General features: G+C 36.7%; 2 protein-coding genes across 5 annotated transcripts in view; one reads left to right on the forward strand and one right to left on the reverse strand.

Moving 5' to 3' along the window:
• The window catches only part of coro7 (coronin 7), a 119898-nt gene that overhangs the window by 60682 nt on the left and 38778 nt on the right, over positions 1–20438 (forward strand). The gene's annotated exons all lie outside the window — the stretch shown is intronic.
• Positions 100–20438, reverse strand: part of vasnb (vasorin b) — a 25846-nt gene continuing 5507 nt past the window's right edge. Inside the window, exons 2-3 of the mRNA XM_043234136.1 lie at positions 17951–18030; positions 100–3703 (exon numbers count right to left, since the gene is read on the reverse strand). Of these exons, the coding sequence (XP_043090071.1) occupies positions 1657–3675 (2019 nt within the window). The 5' untranslated portion in view covers positions 3676–3703; positions 17951–18030 and the 3' untranslated portion in view covers positions 100–1656. The remainder of the gene's footprint in view (positions 3704–17950; positions 18031–20438) is intronic.

Genomic DNA, 20438 nt, shown 5'->3' on the forward strand with positions numbered 1-20438 from the left:
TATTAAATCTTGTTACCAAAAACACATTAAATGTGTTCGACGTCAGTGAATCTAATTGACTCGGACCAGCTAGCTTGAGCGGGAAACAGAAAACGAAACTGTAGTTTATTTATTTTTTAATTTTCTTTTCTTTTTGCTTTTTGAAAATACATATCATACATATACACACATCTCCACGTAGACAAAAAAAAGTATAAAAAAGAACTTCCCAAATTAAACAGGGAAAATTAGAGGCAGATCTTATCAAAAATATTCACAAATATTTTCAATACTTCATACTGCTGAGATACTACTGCTTTTTTCCAGTTTGGATAGTCCAACAACAACAACAACAACAAAAATATTTTCAATTTCCTCCTCCTTTTAAGCAGAAGGTTTCATATGCACTAAAACAATTTCTTACTTTTTTTTTTTTTTTTTTTTTTTTTTTTTGGAAACCTCATTTGACAGGTTACAGAACAAGTGCTAAAATAGTAACACATTTCCTCACAGAGGTCAATCGGCACAGCTTCCCACTGTCTCTTCCCTGTTTGGCAGTTTTTGGTAAACATAAAGATTCTTAAATTTCTTAAACTCGACAGTCATCAATGACTTCTAGATAGTCGGGAGTTGGAGTGTGTTTGTTCACTGGTTTGAATATGGTAGACCGCTAATATTAAAAGCTATCCAAACATATGCATTAGTGTTTTTGATGTCAGGCAAAATGGTGTTGGCTGCAAGCGATTAGAAATCTCTGCCAAGTAGCTAGTGCAAAGGCTAATTTTGCAGACTGGTCTAGAAAAAGACCCCTTTTTATGTATATAAATAAATAATTTAAAAGACCCCACCAGTTTGTAGCTTTCAGTGATATTTTTCAAGCCTAATTGGTGTTTACGACAGAGCACAATGAATACTAATCTGCTTTTGAATCAGCCATCTTACTGTTCACCCGTATTTTAGTCTATTTTTCTGAGGGCAAAGGGGGGATAGGGGCTGAAACACGGAGGGATTTAGTTTCAAGGCTGGATATACTTTCAACTGCTTAGACTGTCTGACATTTCCGAACTAAAGCCTTTGATTCACTTGGTGGTACAAGTAAATTTTAATCTCCAAAGTTTTTAATCTGGTGTTTTGTCTGCTTTTTAAGTCATGAGATATGGGGGAAGAGCAGCCGCCTGGTAACAGTCACATATTTGTACAAAAACATTTACAAAAAAGTTATTCATTGTTTCTTTGCTTTATATTTGTATCCGTTAGACAAAGCATCTTAACAGTCAGCCTCACTGCTTAAATCCAAATCTTCAATTACCCACTCACATGTAGGGCTTACGGTTCACAGTTAGTGCAGCTCCTAAGAGTTGCACACAGGTGCTACACATCAAAATGTCACCAAATTTTTTTCAGTCAGCCATATGCCCTTTGTACAATTGGCAGCTATTTTAAAATGCACCAAAATCTTTGGTTGAAAGTTTGGCATGTAAAGTCTTTCAGATGATAAAAGGCACAGGATGTCACTTTGACAGAAATGCCCTTACAGGATTGCACCAGGATTCGCATAAACGTCGCCGTCTCTTTACAAAGAACCTGGTGGCTGATCTCACCGTCCATGGCGGTGCCTTATAAGGCTGTATTGTTCATGCTTTAGCGTGCAAGCAAGTCACAAACCTTTTGTTATTGTCAGAAATATGAGGGTTTCAAACTGTTCTTGTTGTTGTTAGCGGTACAGTGATCCTGCATGAGGGGCATTTCACAGTCAAAGCCACCATTCTGTGTTGTTGATGGACAGGAGATAATCTCTTGCTTTTGGGGTAGCTCCCCATTTTCCAGACCATCCAGCTCCAGCTGTGACGGATCGCATTCTAAGTCCAGGTGTCCCTTTGATTTCTTTTTGTGCATGTAGCAGGCTACCCCAACAGCCACGGCTACTAGGACTAGCAGAAGCAGGATGGCAACTGCAGGGATGAGCATTGTAGTGAGCTTTGGGTCCTCCAGTCGTGCTCCAGTGGGAGTTAGCTGCTGGCTGAATGTCTGGGTTTCTATGCATACTCTGTCCATATCCCCAGGCTCACCCAATGGACTGGCACATACAGAAAACGTAGAGTTTGGCTGAAGTCCACGGATTGTGTATTCCGGGTAACTGGGCGGAATGTTGAGGTGCTTGGCACGTTTATCCGGGCCAGAAAGGTTCTTGTAAGTTAACTTTACGCCACGGATATGGGGACGCATTTCGATGTACCGGTGAATGTCTAAGAGTATCGAGGAGCTAGTTACCAGTGTTGCTGTTATTTCAGGTTCTGGTACGGTAGGGTCATCTGTATGGTCCTCGTGGGGCAAGGGGTCTTCCTCTTTTTCACAGTATGTCCCCGATGTTCCTGGTAGACAAATGCACTCCAAACGTCCTTTGTTGTCCAGCCAGCATGTTCCTCCATTAAGGCAAATATTGGGCGGACAGAAGGTTGATCTTAGGTCTGGGTCAATAGTAGAACTTGGGGTGGGAGGTGGCGGGTTATTGTCGCTTTCCGTAAAGGGGTAATCACTAGGTTTGGCAAGGAGTACTGCATGAGTGGTACTTGGTAAATTTGTGACCGGGGCAGGAGGTACTGCAGTGGTCTTTACTGTCCGAGTTGTGACAGTTGTGGTAATCGGACATCCAAATTCTCGGTTCGAGAGCCTCTCCAGCACCTTCCCGGAATTGAGAGGAGGAAAGTGGCATCGCGTCTCTTCCGTCCTACCCAACTGAATTTGTTTAATTCGCAGCCAACCAGGAAACCAAGCCATATTGCAAAGGCAGTTGAAAGGGTTTTCCGCAACGGTCAGTCTTTGTAGGTGAGGAAAGAGCTGAGTTAAGGTCTCCGGCAAGCCTTGCAAGCTCAGATTACTGATATCCAGCTCCTGAAGCTCTGAGAGTTTCTCAAAGTCCTCCCACTTCACAGGTCCCATGGGATTTCCAGCCAAGCTCAGAGAAACCAAGCCCCTTGCCTCCCGTAGTACCCCTGGAAAACTTGTTAACTGGTTGTTGGAGATGTCAAGCTCATGGAGGTTCTTGAAGCTTCCCAAGAGCTCCTCATCTAGACTGATAAGCCCAAGCCCACCCAGTTTCAGTGACTCCAGCCTGGGTGTCTGGAGGTCATTTGGCCCTGGCGACGGGATGCTGTTGAACCGTAAGTCTAGCAGAAGCAAATGGGGCATATTCAGGGCAGGCATTATTGTCAGTTTGTTACCTTGCAGCTTGAGCTCCAGCAGCTGCTGAAGGCCATCGAAAGCTGCAGGATGGATGCTCTCTATGAGGTTGCTGTAAAGGTATAACCTCTCTAGACGCTCCAGTCCAGCAAAGCTGTCCTTGGATATGTGTACGATCTGGTTTGCCGACAAGTCCAGGTTGTGGAGAGAGGACAGGGGTTCAAACACACCACCTGGCAATTCGGTCAACTTATTCTGGCTTAAATCCAGCATCTCTAGGCTTTCCATCTCAAGAAAGTCCTCTTGGGAAAGGGACTTAATGCCATTCTTGAATACATAGAGATTCTTAGTCGTCATGGGTACTTCGCTGGGCATTTTAGGGTCTTTGCGGCTAAAGCAGAATATGGAGTCCTGGATTTGGCAGGTACAGTCCTTCGGACATGAGTCAGCCAATGAAGGGGACCACAAGTGTTGATAGAAGAGGAGGGGCAGCAGTAGAGGGAGGCAGAGCTTCATGTTGCTGCCTACATTCACCCCTTCAAGCCTGCAATGCAACAAGAACACAAATTAAAAATTTCCACCATTAACTTCACATTGTATTTTATTTGACTTTAAAACATACACCTGTCTTGAACTTTGAACTTGAACATGAATCAACAACCAACGTTTTAAACAAAATTGTCAACGGTTCAGCGGAAAAGTTACCATTATGTTTCTAACTTTCTTTTAGCATATTCAAGGCACACTGCAATGCATACAATGGAGTTTGTTTCTCTGCTTTCCTGAGTCTATGAGGTCAGCCTTTTTATGTGGCCAAGTAAAAGGCTTGCTTTAGACCAAGTGCTTTTAAAGAGTGATCAAAGGCGAGGTCTGTTGACATGGTTGTACTCAGACAATAGGTTTGTGGTAGTGACGCACAGGCCTGCTGAAACCTCATACTGGACTTGTGATGTTGACTTAATTTTTCTTTATCAAAATAGTATTTTATAATTTAATTGATGTTATCTTTATCAGATTTTGAAATTATACTCACTTTTTCAGAATTCATGATGCTTAAATTAACATTTAAAACTATTTATATGAGTTGGGGTGCTTGGACCCCACTTTGGACTTTGGACTTTTTCTCTGACCCCATTTTTTTTACCAGCTGTTTGCTGGACATTTAGTTCCATTTTTGTTTTCAGCACACACACTGAATCATTGTTGCACATTGTGGACTTACAGAGGCTTTTTGTGGGTGATTTGTACACTTTGAGTCTTTCTATAAACATTCATTTCATATTTATGAGTTTAATGTTGAGATCTAGAGATGGAATGGTGTGTGCCAGTAACAGTCAAGTCTGTCTCAAATTTAAGAAAGGTTTGACCTTGAACACCAGACACAGAGCTCATCGGATGAGCTCAGACACCTTTAGGGAGGAACGTGAGAGTCGGGGAGGAGAGCAAGATAAAGAGCTATGAAGCCGGGCGACTGAAGTGAGCCGGGGAAATGGTTTATCATCTGCCGAGACATCAGTCGCTGCCGTATCTAGCCTTGAAAGTACGGGTGGAGACGTTTCGTTCTCCCTCGCGATTTTCCTTCTTCTGTTTCTCTCCGGGACAGTGTGGGGGGTTTTATATTAGAAGTTCATGCTAAGGTGAAATTCCCTCACTTTGTTTTATTGGATTGTACAGAGAGATAGCAGGATCATTATGTTCCCTCCCGCTGCATTGTTGAAGCATCTCTCTCGTTGCCCTGCTGCTGATCCCTGTGTTGTTCTGCAGTTATTTACAATAACAAAATATCTCAGAATCAAGGTTGCTTTTTTTAGCCTTATTTATTCTGTGCTGCCTGACGGAAAGTTGCTAGTCGTCTTGTGAGGTCAGTGCTAGTTTCCAAAGATCTGGATATTTTTTATGATATTTTAAGGTGCACTTTAAGGTTTATTTTAATTTGAAGTTTTAGTAATTTTGTTATGTGCTTGTTATATGCTTTTGACATTTTTAAGTTTTAAAAGATTTTTCGCTTTTATTTCCTAATATTTAAAATAATCACACATACACGCACACACACACACACACACACACACACACACACACACACACACACACACACACACACACATATATATATATATATATATATATATATATATATATATATATATATATATATATATATATATATATACACACACACACACAATCAAAAAAAAAATATATATATATATATATATATATATATATATATATATACACACACACATATATATATATATATATATATATATATATATATATATATATATATATATATATATATATATATATTGTGTGTATATATATATATGTATATATATATATATATATATATATATATATATATATATATATATATATATATATATGTATATATATATATATGTATATGCATATGTTAAATGTAACAAAAATGTTAAATAAAAATTTTAAATTATGCTAGCTAGGTGCCAAGGTAACATTTAGTTTAACTTAATGTACTAAAATAAAAAAGTATTATAAAAACTATAACAGCATCTCAATAATAAAATAAATAATAAAATAAATAAATATAAATATTTGTTAATAAAATAATGAATGAACGATTATTTTTAATTAATATTTATTCTGTTATTTTACAGTGAACTGCCTATCCTTTTTGTACATTTTGTTAGTTGTAACTGTAATACCAACACAAGACAACATGACACGCTTCTCCAAAACCTCACGATAGCAGTTTATAAGTGTTACAGCTTACAGCAGCACAAGTTCAGCCGGGGACAGTCCTCCCGAGAGACGGATGGGTTGCTTGTGTTCGCTCATTTTCCCCCCTCTCTGTCTAAAGAGCAGTGGAGCAGGTTCAGACGTTTCATTGACTCGCTGGCTGTGATGCAAGCGTCTGTCTTTTGACACTGGCTTTAGTTGACGCTCAGTGCAAATAAAGCCCGGGCCCGCAGCCAAGCGCACGCATACTTCTCTGAAACTTATCCTCGGCTTATTACGTGTGCGCTGTTTCGGTCCGTCTGCCTTTTTTTCCTATTTGGTGAAACGTTTTATCTGCGCAAAAGCTAAAAAAAAAAGTCAGTACTTGGAAAGAAGATGGAATGAGGTTCAGGGCGACGTGAAAGATGGCGTTTTTGTTATGTACTGTACGTTCGCGGGTATTGATTCTCTGGCGGGTGTTGGCACAGTGTACCTGTTGTTGTTGTAGTAATGATCTCTAGCCGTGATCTATCTTGTTGGAAATCGACGGGATCGTACGACATCGGGCGAGTAAAAGAGTAAGGCTCTCCATTCAGCGATGCGTGGCGCTTCACAGCCCGTGAGAGCTGATTAGTTGTTTTACTGGAGGTAGTGATGGGAAAAAAACACGCAGACCTTCCAGATAACCCGATAACAGGTGGAGCGCAGTGCTTTATGGGCAGTTAATCATGAGGGGGTCAGAGGTCACCCCTGTCCCATGCTGTTTGGCTCTCAGGGTACCGTGGGAATGTACTCGATTCAATTTGTGTGATATCGGAGGTAGTCCAAATAAATGAAGAAAGCAGAAATGTTTTCAGAAGTTCTGTTGCTTTTTAGGGGTCTGTAATATTTATTTTAAAAAAAATAATTTGTGTAAAATTGTATTTAATAATTTATTATTATTATTGCTGCTAGTATTGTTGTTCTTGTTGTTGTAAATAATAATACTTTTTATTTAATTTTATTGTAATAATATATTATTATTAAATGTATTGTAATATAATTTATATCAAATTAAATTTATTATTACATAATTTTTGTACGTTTAAATTGATGTAATTGAATAATTTATATTATTTGTATTTATATATATATATATATATATATATATATTAGCATTTTCTTATAGTAATATTATAATTTATTGTAATATAATTAATGCTATATAAATATATTATGATTGTTATATATTATATTTATTCAAACACCCCCACACACACACACACACATATATATATATATATATATATATATATATATATATATATATATATATATATTTTTATTTACAATTTTAAATTTTTACAACAATAACAAAATAATCATATTATTATAATCTAATAATAGAATGTATTATTATTATTAAACTATTATTTATTTTTTTAATAAAATGTGATGATTATGATATAATATATATATATATATATATATATATATATTATTATTTTTATTTTATTTTATTTTTTTCTTACATTTTTCCATTTATTTAAATGTTATGTCAAGAATCCCAAAGATGTTGCCACCGAAGATGACAGGCAGAGAAAGGCAGAGTGTGTAAGGGATGAAAATAAGGCGTAAACCAGAGGAAGTCACACAGATTAGGCATCTGAACATCAGGGTGGTGCTTTTAGACATTAAGGGAAAGGGAAAAGCGAAACAAGATACAAGAAAAACAGCGACTAAGGGATGAAAGAGGCTTTCTGTGACGTGTTTTGCAGTGGAAGGGTAAAGTCCACTTCCGTCTCCAGAGAGCACAGAGCCTTCAGAACGACAGAAGAAGAGCTTGTAGAAAGATCATAGCTTACACTACACTAATCACGCTGACGCTCGGTCCTAGTAATACTGAGCTTAACCTAGCGCTGTCAAATGATTGATGGCATCCAGAAACGTCGTGGTTTACATATGCATGCATACTGTGTACGTTTATTATAAATACACAAATTTAAAATGCAGAAAATGTAAATATGCATATACTGTATACGTGTGTATTTATACATAATAGACATGTACGTCACACACAGATATGTAAACGAACACTTGGATGCGATTAGCTGATTGACAGCACTAGTTAAAACATTTTTAGGGGATTTCTTTTTGAAAAGATCAGACGGCTCCTCTGCTCACCGAGGCTGCATTTATTTGATCTAAAATACAGTAAAAACAACAATATTCTGAAATATTTTTACAGTTTTAAATAACAAGTTTTCCATTTCAGTATATTTTAGGATATAATTTATTCCTGTGGCGCATGATCAGATTTTGATAATAAACTATTAAAAGAGTATCAATTCCAAACTTCTACCAGTTGTTAGGCTTAATAGTTTGCTGAGATTTATTATTATTAACAAATCTATAACATTTGGCGACTGCCAAACCACATTTTGATGTGGTTTACCAAATCATCTTCATTGAGGCATTTCCCCATATTTCTTTAGGCTTTTTTTGTTAGTTTTTTGTGGAGACTATGATAGTTTGACGTTGTAAAAGTGACTAGCTGAAAGGATGTTGTTTGCATATCCTCGCACGGGCCTGTTTCATTCAAAGAACATGTGTTGATAAAAGCCTGTGATAAGGACGTTATCGCTCAAGGCTTTAGTCAGGGAAAAAAAAAAAAAAACACAGAAGAAAAGTTGCCAGGAAAGGAGAAGTCTTGCATTTCATGCTCTGAAAGCAAGAAACTAGAGGATATGAGACTTATTAATAATATATATATATGTGTGTATATGTATATATGTGTATATATATGTATATGTGTGTGTGTGATTGTTTTAATACATTTACTGAGTTGTTACTGAGTTGTTTATATCATTTAAATGCATTGTTTTCATGTGTATTTTAAAAGTATAATTTCATCATTGGGCAATGATTAATTGTATCCAAAACAGAGGTTTTTGTTTATATAATAAGTGTGTGTGTGTGTACTGTGTATATTTATTATGTATATATAAACACACACACACACAGTTTATATTTAGAAAATATTTACATGTATTTACATGTATCTTTTATATCCATATAATTTAAATTATATTAATGTTTCAAATATAAACATATATATATATATATATATATATATATATATATATATATATATATATATATATATATATAATACACATAATTTAAATACACATAAAAAACTTTTATTTTGAATACCCAGGACTAAATTTCACATAAATTATTAGTATAACTATTAATATAAATTAGTTATTAGCTATAATAGTTTAAATATTCTATCCAATATTACATTTGTATTAACTGCAAAAAGTTGTAGAAAACATTTCTTTTGTTCTGCATCTCGCGTCGTTTCGTTTCACAGCAGATATTGCACATCAGCTACCGTGAAGATACGTTTTATAGTTTACAGCGCCGAGCTCCCAAACGGCCCCTCACCCGTCCACAGCTGGACCCCGTTACCCACAATGCACCACTACACCCTTCAACCTGACAGCCATAAAACCCTGCTGTTTACGGGAAGAGCGTCAGTGTTATGTAATGTGGCCATACCTGCCGAACCTGTGGAGTAATTCTTGAACAAAGCACATCAAAGCTGAAGCTGTCCGTACAAACTTGCTCTCTTGACCGTGTTTTTGTGAACCGTGGCTATTATTAGTCGAAGAAAGCTTCCTTTTAGTCGAGGATTTACAGCCGTGACCTGAATAAGAGCTCGTCAGCGCCGTTACTGTGTGCGGTAAACATGAAAGACGGTCCTGTCTGAATAAAACACTGGGATGAGAGCTCGCTCTGAAGTGAAAGTCTTTCTCCAAAGATACGCGGCTGACTTTCTTCTGCGTTTCCCGTACCTTGACAATTATACGCTGACCGTAAAACTAGCTCACATGACTCGTTCGCTGGATTCGTTTTATGACACGGCCATAGAAGACTTAAAATAATATCTTAGTGTGACAGAACAAAGCCCTTACGTGATTCAAAAACACACGCATTTAAAAAAGCTCTGAGGGTAATTATAGGATAAAGTCATTTAATTACATTGTAAAAATATTTTTTTCAGTAGTTTAAATGGTTTAACATTTAATTACATTATGTAACATTTTATTTATTATATATGAGTAAATAAAATGTTAAATGTTAAGCCATTTAAACTACTGAAAAAAATATTTTGTGACTAAATATATTTTATGTCATTATATTAAACTGTATTTATTTTACAGGTAAATAGAATCTTAAAGATATTAAAAATATTTAAAATTATATTGACAATTAAGTCTTACTGTGTAATTTTAATTTATATTTAAAATATACATAGTTACTTATTAAATGTAATATTCTTTTTGTTTGATAGCCTAATGCATTTATTAGTAGATCATATATATATATATATATATATATATATATATATATATATATATATATATTAAATATAAATTTAGATTATAAAACAGTAAGACTTAATTGTCAATATAATATTAAATATTTTTATTTCTGTATAATAAAAACAGTTTAATATAATGACATAAAATATATTTAGTCACATTCACACAATGATCTAATAAGAAAAATCATATGAATTTTACATATTGATACATTTAATAAAATATTTACATTTTAAATAAATATAACTGTGAATAATTACAATTACATTTAGTGACACATTTACTTATTTACGTTTTGAAGACGTCATTTTCATTCATTAAAATTATAGTCACTTACATTTAAATAATTAAAATATTTTTTATTATTTTTTTTAAATATACATTTGAGTGAACAGTGCTCCTTGAATCTAGTTTAATTATAAAGACCATTAGACAAGGATTCATTCGGCGCTTTGATGAAAGTTTGAAATTGTTGCGTAAGCCCTTAACGCTCAGATGGGCTTCAGTCACTGAAAGCGATCCCCCAGATCTTTCGCGGCGGTGCAGATAACCATCTTTCCCCTCATTTACCAAACAGAGACTCGCCAGTGTTCGCCGCTCAATCAGCTGCTGGTCTGCAGGCCCCGGACCTGAAACCCAACGCCCCAGACGTGTGCCTGACTTCAGCCGTACGCCGAAAGGAAACGGCTTTTTAACGTTAGCGCGGCGTCTCCCGCAGCATGTGACTGCACGTGCTCCGTCAGCAACGATTGATCGGTGATCTCCAGAATCTTTCAGCCCATCCGAGACGCCATTTTTCATTAAATCAGGATTTTGAAATAGAAAGGACTATTAGGAGGCGTTAGAAGTGGAAAAAAGTGAGATGATAAGCATGAAATGACGAGATAAAAGGCCATAATTATGAGAGAGAGTCTAAATTAGGGCTGACTCGGTTGAGATGAAGGTCACAAGGCTGACGGCCTCAATTATGAGATTAAAACGTCTTTAAAAATATGAGGCAAGCCCTAGATTTGCGAAGTCGTCGTGACATAGAAGCTTGAAGTCGTGAATGTGACGCACGTTCGGATGCTGAGACGAAGAGGCCGTGACGGAAAGCTGAAAATACGAGATTTATGAGGCGAAGAGTCGACGTGACGACAAAACTCAATTACACGGATAAAAAAAAATACGTGACATTAATTATGAGATACAAAGCCGTGCTTATGACAACTTGAGGTGTAGGCAAAAGGTCAGCATTGAAATTGTGAGATATTGAAATCATAAGTGGGAGTTAAAAAGTCTACATTGACAAAATTAATAAAAGGACTAAATCATGGCACTCGGTTTTGAGAATTAGTTTTTGTTTTGTTAACCATGAGATTAAAAATACATGATTATGAGTCGAAATGACGACAGGAAGTCAAAACTATGAGTGTATATCATAATAAGCATATCGTATTTTCTTATCTCGTGATTATTAATTAGTGTATCGTAACATTTTACCGATTAAAATCGTGTTTCTGTAGTTAGGAGGCCTGGTTAGGAGGTCCATTTCGGAGCGTCTGCACTGCCATCGACGCGATTAAATAACTTGCGTGATGATTTGAGTGGGCTTCGGGTTCGTTCCTCGGGTCTGCAAAGGTCGCCCAACGACGGGTGAACACGAGACCTTTCAGGCTCGCTCAGGTTACACAAACACACTGACGATCTCTGGTCGCCTTTGAAGTGCACATAGCTAGCTAGCGAAGCTTGCCAGTGCTGTGATTTGTCTTTCTTAAAAGGGGCCGACGGCTTTTTTTTGAAGTGTCTTTTGAAAACAGGACGACGTGACCGAAGCAACAAAACTGAGCGGATTAAGCGAAAACTAACTACCCGCTGGTTTAGTAAATATAATGCAGTCAGTCAATCATTTTTAGTTATATAGCGCTTTTAACAACGCAGGTTGCATCAAAGCACTGTACAGTATAAGGTAGAAGAGTACAACGACAGGGATGTATAATGACGAGAGTGAACAATATGTTATTAAATGCAGAGACGGTCTCTAATCAATTCAACATGTCGCTATTCAATCAATAGTCGCTAGAAGTTAAGTGTCCCCAACAAAGCAAGCCAGAGGAACCAAAACCCCATCCATACAGAATGGAGAAAAAAAACCCTTGGGAGAAAGCAGACTCAGTTGAGGCCAGTTCTCCTCTGACCGGACGCCCAGCACTTAACTTTTTAAACCCGGCTGTGTCAGATAGTGTGCTTTTTACGTGACGCATTTCAAGTCTGCATGATGTGAAACGCTTGAGATATTCTACCAACTAATAGCTAATTCTCATTGATGTGCATCGACAGAGTAGACTGAGAGTTGGGGCGGGTTTAGGGTTAGTGGAATAAGTTGACACATACTTGCAAAGTTTCTTGAAGTCGGTACGCTGTGGACCCATCGAAAGAAAGTGTTAACTAATGACTACTAGTTGACCTGTAGTTACTCGCTGTCTGTATTTGGGGTCCAAGGCATTTTCAAAACCTGCTTAATAAAGTAGCTGAGTCACACAGCAGCATATGAGAGGGGAAACACGGAGCTGTCCCTTTAAACGTCAGGGAGGTCGTTGAGGTCTGAAGTGTTAATGCTGTGTGGGTTTGTGGTCCCCTCTGGACCGGAGAGGAAGTAGAGACGCTGTTCTCTCTAACGTCCGCAGCTGTGACGGCTTTTAATGCCGAGAGACGACGGCCAGCCAGAGGAGCTGAACTGGCGTAACCCGCCGCGCGTCGAATTCCTCGCAACCCCACGCACTCGTTTGAAGCGACCCGACCTGTTCCGTCGTTCGAGCGAGCCTTCGCACGCGCTTCCTGTTTACCCGCCGTTTCTCTGATCTGCTCGAGCTGAAGCCGCGGCGTAGCTCGTGATGGACGGCGGGAAGAGCCGCCGCGGGGTGAACGCTCGGCATTCCTGCTCGCGGATGTCATGCGCGCCGCTTGATGCGTGCAAACGCGCTTATTGTTGGTGCAGCGGGTGAGAATGCGTGGAATCTGAAGGTGCACGAGCGTCTGAATCTCGTCACGCTGACAGCGCCTCTATCGCGCCATCGTTAGCCCGCCATCTGCGTTATCTGCATCATGTGACGGATACGCTACATTGAGCGTCTTCTGCGTGCCGTGAACGCTAATACAACCTCCTGTCAAGAACGATCGACTTTTGGCCCCTAAATCATAAGGCAAAAATGACAAAATTATATTTTGCATAAAGATCATTTGACATTCTAGGAGCCTTACGATTATTATTATTATTATAGGTCAGTTAAGCGCACTTTTCATTGTTTTAATACTTTTCATTATTGCGATTTTGTCATTTTTATTAAATTAATAATATTATTTATTATTATTTTTCATTCTTATTTAATTAGCATAATAAAAATAACATCTGTAAATTTATTTAGAATTTAGAATTCTTAATTTTTATTTATTATTTAATTAAATTTAATATTATTTAATTAAAAACAACAAATGCTACCGTGATGTGTACATAACCTGAATGTTATTAATAACCTTTTTCTTGTTACACTAATGAAAATTTATTTATTTTATGTAACAGGGGTTAAGTAAGCATAAACATCTTGGAAATAATATCACAATGCATAGAATTCGGTAGACTTTAAATATGCTTAAAAACTGCTTAAAATGTATTTTATATTACCTTAACATTATCTTAGAAAAAAAAAAAATAATATATATATATATATATATATATATATATATATATATATATATATATATATATTTTTTTTTTTTTTTTATGTTATGTGCATGAAAAAAAGTAATGTGATTTACAAAGTCAGTGGAAATGTACTTGCAGTCTACTTTTATAAATGTCACCGATCTCAGATATGAAGACGGCGTTGCCAAGCCCTTGGGTTTAAGCGACCCCAATAACGTGATATTTATTAACCTGGAATTCAAATTTTACCAGGGGGATCCTGCCAAAAAAGCATATTTTACCGCTTAGAGCGCAATTTTCACCGGGGGGGGGCCCCGACCCAGACACGAACGGGCTAGTTTCGAGCTCAAACTGGGGCGGGATTTTATCGTGAAAACCTGGCAACTCCGTACGAAGACCACACTCGCGACCTGTCGTTCTCCAGATAGCGATCAGAAGCGCGCCGGGCCGGAGCGCGCGCTGAAAGCCGGCAGCTCATCACGACGTGTAATTGTCTAGGAATGTCTTTATGTGTTGCTGTTGACAGCCTCGGCGAGGCTGCGCTGTTCCTCATTCCGAGCCGGCTGATGTTTGCCCACCGATAACCTGCTTCTGTGACTTGCCTCTTTTTCCGTTGGTGATTTTTCGAGTCTGGTTGCCCTGGGGCTGTTTTCCAGAACTCTCTCTCACACACTCAAACACACGCAAGCGTCTTATACGCGAGCGAAAGATAAAGAAGCCGCGCGGATCCTTCTCTTGCCTCGTGGGTTATAATAGATGGCGTGGTTTGACGCGAGACCCCACAGACGACGGAGACAGATGATAGATGCGCCACCAGCTACGGACTGTGCTCGCCGTCCATGCAGAACATCAGGACCGTCAACGTGTTGCAGCCTGTAACGCTTTCTAGAGCGCCGCTGATCTACACAAAACATCGACCCTTTCTTCATTTTCCAGGACAAATAGCTAAACATTCTTAAATAAAGATGCACAATTAGTTTAAATCAGCTAATGTCATCACAGCGATTTAATTCAAAGGGGAAAAAGCCAACTTATTACAGCATCGGCAGATAACTCATCTCATTTGCAGAGACTTCCAACTTCTATCATTTTGTATGAATAACGTCAATATTATACATTAATCACTTTTTTATGTTGCAGTAATAAAAATGAATCAGAATTTGTGGAGATTATAATTATATATATATTTATTTTTTTCAAAAATATTTTTTTATCATATATATATATATATATATATATATATAAAAATATTTTTGAAAAAAAATATTTTGAAAAATATATATATATATATATATATATATATATATATATGATAAAAAAATATTTTTGAAAAAAAAAAAAAAAAAAAAAATATATATATATATATATATATATATATATATATATATATGAAAATGTAAAATTTATATATAATTTTTCACAAATAAAAATAATTGTGTTTTAACTTTAATATATTTGCATATTTAGCAGAAACCTTTTTTTCTAATTCCCCCTTAAAGATTTAAGAATGTTTAGTATTTTGTCTTGTTTTTCTTGGCACGAGTATTACATTTCTTTTTTTTTTGCAGTGTGCTGTAAAGCATAAAGGGTCAAAGGGGTCTCTTCCTTTCCAGTAATATAATATTCCAGTAAACAAGTGCTCCAAAAACATTCTGTTTTAAACATTCAATTTGAGCGATCCCACGAGCCCCTTCATCACACACACACACGCGCACACACACACACACACACACACACACACACACACACACACACACACACGACTCTGCGGTGACAGTGTAAACATCGGAGTGTATGAGCAGGGTGTGTGTTCACGTGCACGGCTCCGTTGTGTGTTTTTAGGTTAGGTCAGTCTTCATTGTGCTGTAAGTCAGGTTTAGTTCAACACCTTCGCTCCACTCTTGCGCAAACAGCGGTAATGCATCGAGACAAACTTTGCGTTGCTCAAGCAACTTCTCCAAACACGGACACACCGCGGCGTGTACGCAGAGGAACTGGATATGTCGCCGAACACTCGCAGGCTTAGTGTAAAACAAACACGAGCAGGATGTCACTATGTACCCGAGTATCGAGTAACGCCGCTTCAGCTTTTATGCTAAACCAAAGATGTCCTGTTGACACAGATGCTTCTTCCAGAATTTCAGACACTTGAGACCGAATTCCTTCAGTTAGAGGAATATTTCAGTGTTCATGTCCCTCTCTTCACTCACAGCCCCAGCAACATAGTTTATTTTAATTTCATTTCTTACGTTTATTCATTTTCGCATTTGCTTGAAACAGAATACGGCGTATAACTTGTGGTTTTTAAGTTGTTGTATAAAAATGCACTCTTTATTACAGTATAACAAACTTTTTAGATGGTGTCAACAGTAAAGGTATTTATTTATATTTGTGTATAATACAGCTGGTGCTTAAAATAGAATGCAATAAAATATATTACATTTTATTTTATTATTTATTATTTTATACAAGTGTTATATACAAATGTTTTTGTATTTATTTAAAAATAAGTTTATTTAAATATTAGTTTTATTAAAATGTTATTATATATTATTTATTATATACAAACTTTATATGCTGTCAACAATAATCTCTTTATATATATATATATATATATATATATATATTTTTTTTTTTTTTTTTTTTTTTTTTTTTTTTTTTGCTTATAAAACAATAAAGCAATAAAATGTATTATTTATTATATATTTATTATTAACTTGCACACTTTTTGTAGTTATTGTAAAATATTATTTTATATAAAAACAGTTATGCATTTATCTATTCATATTATATTTTATATTTGCTAAAAAAATTTATAATCAATATATTTAATTTTAGGTTTAAAAAAAATATATATATATATACATACACACACACATATATATATATATATATATATATATATATATATATATATATATATATATATATATATATATATATATACATACACCTACTTTTTCTGGAAATTAATGATATATGATGCAAAACTTATTGTCGAGTCCTGACTTGTGTCGAGGTCAAGAGGGAATTGGAGACAGACAGTAGTGAGGGACCCGGGGCTGTTGGGACAGGCCACGACAGGCCGAGGGGACTTAGTAGTTTTATAAGCCCTTGTCCCACCTCAGGCAGTACAATACAGATACCCCCATCATCTGAAGGGGCTCAAGGCTTGACTGCTGCTGCACGCTCGACCGGGCCGAGGAAGGCCTCTTCTGCTTGACTAGACATCACTCGCCTTTACACAAACACAGCCGCAGCTGGAGGCAGACAGGGCCGATTATAGCCAGCTTGCACTATTAACAGCTCCAGTGCACCAGAGGTTTCTGGAAGTCTGGACTGAACTGAATTGAACCCTCGCTCGTGGTCTAAGCGCTCTAACTGTCTGAGCTGCAAGGCATTTAGGAATATTCAGCTATATAAAATCACGGAGGAATGCAATTTTAAATGAAAGCGAGCAAATGAATAATAAAGGACTGGGATGTTAACGCAAGTTTGTGGTATCAGAATTAAATTTTATGGCGTTGTAGTTTGTCCCGGTATTCATAAAGTTTCCCCCAGGCTTTCTCAGAGCTTTGGCCAACTGGATGTAACAAAATGGTTCTCTCAATCTTACGAGCCGATGTTCTTTCCAGAAACATTAATAGAACGTTAATTAAACGTTCCATTAACGCTCACGTCTTAAAGGACATTCTCGAAACTTAATAGCGCTCTCGAACCTCGATGTTTGCCTAATGGTACCTTTTTTTGTGCAATGTTTTGCATAACTACGAAGAAAAAAACGCCTTTAAAATATTTAAAATAGCGGGTGTAACTTTTCATAACGCTAGCACAACGTTATTGAAACGTATTTCCGTTACCTGGGTTATTACGCGCTTAAGTATTTGTGCATTCGTAACCAGCGTGTATACATATATACATTCAGCACTATATTGGTTATTGAGACGGGATGTTTTGAGGTTTTCCGCTCCGGCTCAAGATGGTTTACGCATCTCCCCCGTCTCCAAAAGTCAGGTACGGCGGATGTGAGACTCACCGGGGTGTGTGACGGGACGCTGTCTGGTCTCTCCTCTCTGCTGGTGTCCGTCTCTCTCTCTCTCTCTCTCTCCGCAGGCTCTGTAAGAGAAGGAGAAGGCCAAAGGTTCAGTAAGCGTCACGCAGCTGTTTGTCCCGCTGGATGCTTCAGGAAGTGTGTTTATTAAGGAGGGGAGCGTCTGCACGCCACGGCCCACCTCCCTCGCTTTATTATTTAGCATTATTACTACATTTAAACAGACCCCTGACCTTAAAGGGATAGTTTAGCAGCAGACTTTGTTAACTCGCGCTCGTCGGTTTTCGCATACGCCGAACACAAAAGGAGAGATTTTTTTGAAGAGTGAACAATTTATAGTGCCCGAAAGTCTAAAACAAAACAAAAAATTCTTTTGAAAAACACGAGGGGCATTTTTTTTGGGCCGTGATCTCTTTAAATGTTCATGTTTTAGTGCGTGTTGTGGATACGAAGGGTTGATAATACCATTTTTGACTTGCGGACAGTAAAGCAGATGGAAAAGTATACTTTTTAGTAATTTTTTTTATGCACTGGAAAAAAATGGTGTAGAAATTAATCATTTTTGTTAAGAAATTCTCACAAATAATGAAAGAATAGGCAATTCAAATGTTAAATTAAACATTTTGAAATTGTCAAACTGAAAGTGTATTTTCTAGCGATTTTATATATATATATATATATATATATATATATATATATATATATATATATATATATAATCTTATTATTATATTTTTATTATATATATATATATATATATATATATATATATATATATATATATATATATTAAATATATTATATATATATTAAATAAATATATATATATATATATATATATATATATATTTTTTATTATTATATATATATATATATATATATATATATATATATATATATATATATATATAAAAATAAATATATATATAATTTTTTTTGTACTTGTGCAGCTTCTTTTCAGTTCTTCGGATGTAACGCATTACAAGTAAAATGAGTACTTTTTTTCCAAGTAAACTGGTAACTTTATGTTTTGTTATATAAAAAGGCAATCCCAGCTGACAAAAAGTAACGCGAAAGCAATGTAGTGCTTTACATTCCACAAAGAGTAACATAACGTAACAGCAAAGTAGCATATTTTGTCACTTCAGTTATAGAATAGCGCAGTATTGCAATGCATTGCTTTTCCCCAGAACTGGTGCCAAAAGCACAGATTAGTTTAGTTCAACTTTGTAAGCCGCTCTGGATGAAAGCGTCGCATTTAAACGTGATTCGTGAGTTTTAGGCAATAGAGGGCCGAGCAGGTAAACTGCAGCATTCTGCTGGTAGAGGCAACATCGGTGCCGTATTAGCAATGGAAAGAAAGCGAGCTGTCTTTAGAGCGGATTCTAGAGGTGTTGAATGCAGTCAAGTGAAGCATTGCAGGCTGTCCGGCGTGTTTATCTTACACACACACACACACACACACACACACACACACTAGTGCAGGAATGCAGGCTGACGGCTTCGCTCGCAGTCTCTCTCCTTCAGTATCGATTCAGTTAAAGTACGTCTATTCATTTTGTTTCCGTCAGCTCTTCGTGTTCAGTGGCTTCGGTTTTATTGTTATTCTGCCTGCTAGCGTTCCCTTTAACTCGGCGTTGGCTACAGTACTGACCCCAGAAGCCGGCTGAATCTAGACGTTCAGTCACAAATGTCAAAAATAAAGCCGCGTAGCATGCCTATCGCTAGTATTTTAGACATTTATTAATAGCAATTAAGCACATATTAATGCGTGACCGTTATCCTACGTCTCTAATCCTCCCCAAAACCTAAACATGAGACTTCGCTAACTATTAATAAGCGGCAAAACTGAGGGAAAGGTCATAGTTAATAGCGAATAAGTGTTCCCGAATATTATCATCACCTGGTTTTATGTAAAAGACGCTTTAAAACGAGGCTCGAATGCTCGCCGGCGCTTTCATTTCGAATCTGAAAATGCCATAAAAACAGTAATATTATTAAAAAAAAATTAGCTATTTTCTATTTGAATGTATGTCAGGATGTCAGAAACATTATTATTATTATTATTATTATTATTATTATTATTATTGAAAGCCGCTTAGATGTTCTTAATGCATTCTTTCTAAATAAAATTATTAATTTCCAAAAATATGAAATAAATATAATCCTACTGGCCCTAAGCGTTCTCGTTCTCCCTTTACTATAGTAGTGTTTTTGGAAATATGACACCTGAAGTTGTGTTGATGTTTGAAAGGTTGGGGAAATGCACGACTTTCCTCGACGGTAGAAGATATTTCGTGAAGATATTTCTGTTTGATTAGTTTGAATGAATCCCACAGCCCCGCTCATCGCAGACTGTGTGTGGATCGGATGACACAGAAAATAAATGAGTGCGTGTCAATTAGAGACGGCTTATCAGCTTCTGAGTAATTGCTACACTTACGTGGTATTCTCTGAAATAACTCGGAACGGC

The sequence above is a fragment of the Puntigrus tetrazona genome, chromosome 3, assembly GCF_018831695.1.
Source record: "Puntigrus tetrazona isolate hp1 chromosome 3, ASM1883169v1, whole genome shotgun sequence".
In the NCBI taxonomy this organism is placed as follows: Eukaryota; Metazoa; Chordata; class Actinopteri; order Cypriniformes; family Cyprinidae; genus Puntigrus; species Puntigrus tetrazona.